Consider the following 4817-nt stretch of genomic DNA (forward strand, 5'->3'; position numbering starts at 1 on the left):
AACTCATGGCAGCCCAGCTCCAGGTTGAGCTGTTGTTCAGCATCTTAGCTGTAGAGGGCAGTGTCACTGGGCCCTCATGTGGGATCCGAACCGGGGCCCTCTGGCATCCCAAGCCAGCTCTTAACCATTGCGCCACTCCGCCAGCCCCAATCTTTCATCCCTTTTAGATAGGCCTATTAATAAAAACGGTTACAAGTTACAGCACGGTGAAAAACAAAATCACCATGCACAAAGATAAAACTGTCCACCCCACACTGTTACATCTCTTGTAACCTCCATTAATTTCTCTCTCTTTGGAAGTTAATAAGTCCTTCCATACTGAAAAACATGGCTGTTTTTCTCACCCAAGGGCCCGGCCCACTCCAAGGGCCAACACAGTTTTTGCTCAAATTGGGTGCATTTGTGATTTTTCAACAGTGTCATCCGCTGTACCTAATTCTTCCAGGCCTTCAATGAGTATCTCAATTAGCCCTACTGTTCTTGGGTCTTTAATAAATATCATAAAATAAATATCATAAAATGCCGACAAGTTCCGAAGACAAGGTTTCAGAGAGTGAAAGACCAGGTTCAGGGATTGATCAACGAACTTGCCAGGTTCACTTGCGCCAGGAGAGGAGTGGGATCTCCCAGAGCCCCTGAACCCGATCACCGGCAGCCCCGTCCCCCTGCCCGCGGCCCGCGCTTCTTCTGGGCGCCGGCAGGAGGCGCCCGCGAAGACCGAGGCGCCGCGCGCACTCTCGCGGAGCCTGCCCAGGGGGCGGAGGGAGAGGAGGAGCTGAAGGGGGCGCGGCTTGCTCCGGGTCCCTCCCGGGCGCCGGGCCTCCTTCTCCGCCCGGCCCAAGGCTACCGGCCGACGGGGGTCGCGGCTGCGGCGGCGGCTGCGGCGGCGGCGCTGGCGGGCCGCGGGCGGCGGGGCACTAGCTCCGGCTCCGAGTGTTAGGAGACAAGATGGCGGCGGCGCCTTGGAAGCCGGTCCCCTCCTCTTCTCCGCTCTCCTCCGCCCCGCCGCTCGCCGCCGCCTCCTCGGTCTCCTCCTCCTCGTTCGCTGCCTCCTCCTCCTGCTGCAGCAGCCCTAGCGACCGCCGAAGCGCCGGCCCGCTCTCCCGGAGCTCCGGAGGGGGATAGACGGGGCAGCTGCGGGCTCCGGCGACCGCGGCAGAGCTGGGGCCGGGGCGAGGACGGCGGCGGCGGCGGCGGCGGCGGCGCCGGGTGGGGATGGGGTCGCAGACGCTGCAGATCCTCCGGCAGGGGGTGTGGGCCGCGCTCAGCGGGGGCTGGTACTACGACCCGCACCAGGCCACCTTCGTGAACGCACTGCACCTCTACCTGTGGCTCTTTCTGCTCGGCCTGCCCTTCACCCTCTACATGGTGAGTGTGGGGGCGGGGAGGAGGGTGGCTCCTTCCCCCTTGTGGCTGGCAGGGAAGCGCCGGGTTTCCAGAGTCCGGCGGGCGGTCGCGCCTCCCTGGCCCCGGGCCGGGGTTGCGCCTTCTTCCCCTTCGCGGTGCGCAGACCCCACCGTCCCGCGCCCCCCGCCGCTCGGAGCCCGCATCCCCGTTCGCTGTCATGCTCCCCTCCCCCACACTCCCCACTCTCTTTAGGGTTTCCCCTACTTCAGTGATGACACGAGAAACGAAACAGCGGCAGCTCCCACCTTCCGTCCCCGTGCGCCCAACCCGTGTCCTGGGGAACGAGTAGCTTCCCAGGCCCCTTCTTGGGGGGTCCTGAACCTGTAGCCTCTCCAGCTTTTCCACCCGGGTAGGCAAAGCCCGAGGGGGGCTCCCTGCCCTTAGCGTCCTGTGGTAGGCGCCGAGCGTTCGGCTCCGTGGGGGACACCGCATTCCTCCTTGGCACGCGTGCTTATTTGCTCTCGGTTCCTCGGGCGCCGGGCACCCCTGGGCACTCCCTTCACTCGAGGCGGTTCTAGCTTCTCGCTGGGAAGAACCCTCGGCTCACCTCGCCTCTAATCCGCGTGCGGAGCCTTCGGAGCGGGGGAAGAATGGTGCCATTCTGTTTGGAATGCGTTTGTGGGTCGCCTGGGCTCGTACTCGCTCATAGGTGGTAGTTGAAAACCTGGCCTTTAACCCTCCTGCCCCTAAAAATCATTGTTTTTGCTGCCACTGGTTCTTTTCAGTTCAGCTCCGTGGTCAGTGGCTGTTGTGTTTCCAGGCCAGCTTTGGGGGGGAGGAAACGGGGGGGGGGGAGATACGGGGAATCTGGCTGGCATTTCAGCAGATTTGTTTGGGTTGGTTCAAGGCCTTTTACTGATTGGCAAAAGGAAAGTACTGCCTGTTGCTGAATTCAGTACGATCAGCTTCTCCCAATTATCTAGGTTCTTAAACCATATTTTAACTTAAAGTTGTAAGCGCATTTTTTTAAAACACATTAGGTTAGGGTGGGGCATTAGGGAAACTAATGTGGAAGAGAAATGATACTTAAGCCTCCATTACATTTTTTTAAGTAACAGCAAGGTTGAGAAGGATGGTGGCTATTTATTTTAGAATTCCTTTGAATTCGTTTCTGTTAACTTTGTGGTTCTTCATGGAGCTATAGTAAACGTGCTGGTTTAGAAAATGTAGGAATAGGACTATAATAGTGCCAAAGGTGAGGACACCCAAATTTTTCTTAAGTGAAACTCATTTTCACTAACGGTCAGGAAAAGTGCTTGCTTGGGGGAAGATGTGCCAAATTTCACTTTCTCAAGCGGATTTTAATTTTTCATTGAAATTGTTTTGAAGGGACTTACTGCTTGAGGTAAAAAAGACCATTTAAAAAAAGTGCTGATGACTCTGTTTTTAGGGGACTTGTTCAATCTTGACCCATTCTGAAATTTTATCACGAAGTATTATCATTTTCAATTAATTCTGGCCTAGGGAGTTCTATTTGCATTTCTGTACCTTCCAGGAATATGACATCATTAACGAACAGGTTAATTACTTTGGGTGTAAGAATCCTCAGGCTGTCACAGTGCTTTCATAGCAGATTTCTCTTATATCCAGGAGAATTGTAAATTTAAAACAAACTGGTTCTTGAGATGCAAGGATTAGTTGCTGTGTACCAGCGTAAGGTTTCCATGTTAGCATATGAACTGTGCTCCTGGCTGGCTAAGTCTCTTTGTGTATTTAACAAACATTACCAAAGAAAATTTAGAGCAAATAGAAAGCAATATATTGAGTTTACTGCTTTCTTTTGGGAGTTTATTCAGTTAAATTTAATTCACAAATAAATATTTGAGCATCTACTATGCACTGGGCAATTTGCTGGGTTCTGGGAAAATAAAATTGCTTCTCTGACTTTCTTGTCTCAGTTTATGGCAATTCTACTCTTCTTGAACCTTTAAACGCTCTCCTTGATTCTTTCTGTCTCTTCACATCCAGTTCATCAACAAATATTGTGGGTTCTGTCTTCAAAACCTGACGAGAATCCAGCTAATCATCATCACTCCCTTGGTTCAAGCCACGTTATGTCTCCTCTGGATTATTGCAGTGTTTTATGAGGCTCACTGTTTCCATTCTTTATTCTCTGTTCTCCATACAGAAGTCTGAGTGATTCTTTAAAACATAAATCAGATAACAGCACTCTTCTGCTCTCAGAGCCTGCCCTCCCATGTGTCTGTTGTCCCTACCCTCAACTATACATTTGCCTTCTGATAACTTCCCCCCCCCCACACAGCTGTGTTCCTGCCTCATGGCACTTGATCTTTCCCCTCTATCTGGATGACTCCTTCCCTCCAGATGTGTGTGACCTGCTCCACTTATTTCAGCTTCCAGTTATATGTGAAGCTTTCCCTGATACACTATGTAAAATACCAACTTCCAAGCTCCTACAGTACTTCCTAGCCCTCATACCTTCCTTTATTTACTAGCACTTAATCACTAGTTGATATGTACTTATTTACTTAATGTCTCATCTCGTTAGACTATAAGCTCCAAGAGGTCAGAGACTTATTTTGTTCACTGCTGTGTTGTCAGGACCTAGATCAGGGCCAAGCACATAGAAAGTACTCAAATAACTCAAATAGTGAATGATTAGAAAGGACTAAGACACAGCTTTTGCCTTCAAGGAACTTAAAGTCTAGCTTGGGGATAATGAACAATTACAAGCATCAGACCTGTTGTAAACAGGCTAAGTACAGACTGATCCTGAGCTTAAAGTTGGGATGATCTTAGTCTAGGAGCAGTTAGCAAAGAGGATGTGTAAACATTTTAGGAAACACGGTGGTACGACAGCGTTGAGGTAGTTTGAAGTATACATTTGAAGCAAAACCCAACATTCCATGTTAAAACCTCAGGCAGTTATAGATTGTTATGTGTGTGCTCTTGCAATAATTAACAGATAATGATAACTATTAAGTATGTATATAGGTTCTTTATCCCAAACTCTGTGTCTTCATTTTACTGATGAAGATACCTGAGGTTTAGCCAATCAGTGACTTGTTTTGTGACCTTAGGCAGGTAATGAGTTGGGATTTGATTTACGCAGGGCTTTTGAAGCCTTTGTACAGGCAGCCTATTTTTTTTGTTTTAAGACCCAAAATGTGTGATGAGGTAGTACATTGAATTAGGCAGAGTCTTAGCACTTTTAGGCTTTTTTTTTTTAACATCTGTTTATTTTGTTTGGGTAAATGCAGTCAATGCTTTTCTGTTTTAGTTAAAAAAATTTTTGAACAAATTTGACATATAGTATTTTGTGAATTTAAGGTATACAACTTGTTACTTTGATACATTTATATATTGTAAGTGATTGATGTTGTAGTGGTATTTGTCACATTACATAATTAGAGTATACTGTTATTTATTTTTTAAAGATTTTTATTGGG

At 48.9% G+C, this 4817-nt stretch overlaps 1 protein-coding gene across 3 annotated transcripts in view; it reads left to right on the plus strand.

Moving 5' to 3' along the window:
* The first annotated feature begins 771 nt into the window (after positions 1-771).
* Positions 772-4817, plus strand: part of LOC109376678 (pecanex-like protein 1) — a 122264-nt gene continuing 118218 nt past the window's right edge. For 2 of the 3 annotated variants that reach the window (XM_019632753.1, XM_019632751.1), the window contains exon 1: positions 907-1368. In XM_019632753.1, the coding sequence (XP_019488298.1) occupies positions 1216-1368 (153 nt within the window). In that variant the 5' untranslated portion in view covers positions 907-1215. Of the gene's footprint in view, positions 1369-4817 lie in introns of all 3 variants that reach the window. The other variant, XM_019632752.1, reaches the window with a different exon arrangement.

This window comes from Hipposideros armiger, unplaced genomic scaffold (assembly GCF_001890085.2).
Source record: "Hipposideros armiger isolate ML-2016 unplaced genomic scaffold, ASM189008v1 scaffold_1169, whole genome shotgun sequence".
NCBI classification, from domain to species: domain Eukaryota; kingdom Metazoa; phylum Chordata; class Mammalia; order Chiroptera; family Hipposideridae; genus Hipposideros; species Hipposideros armiger.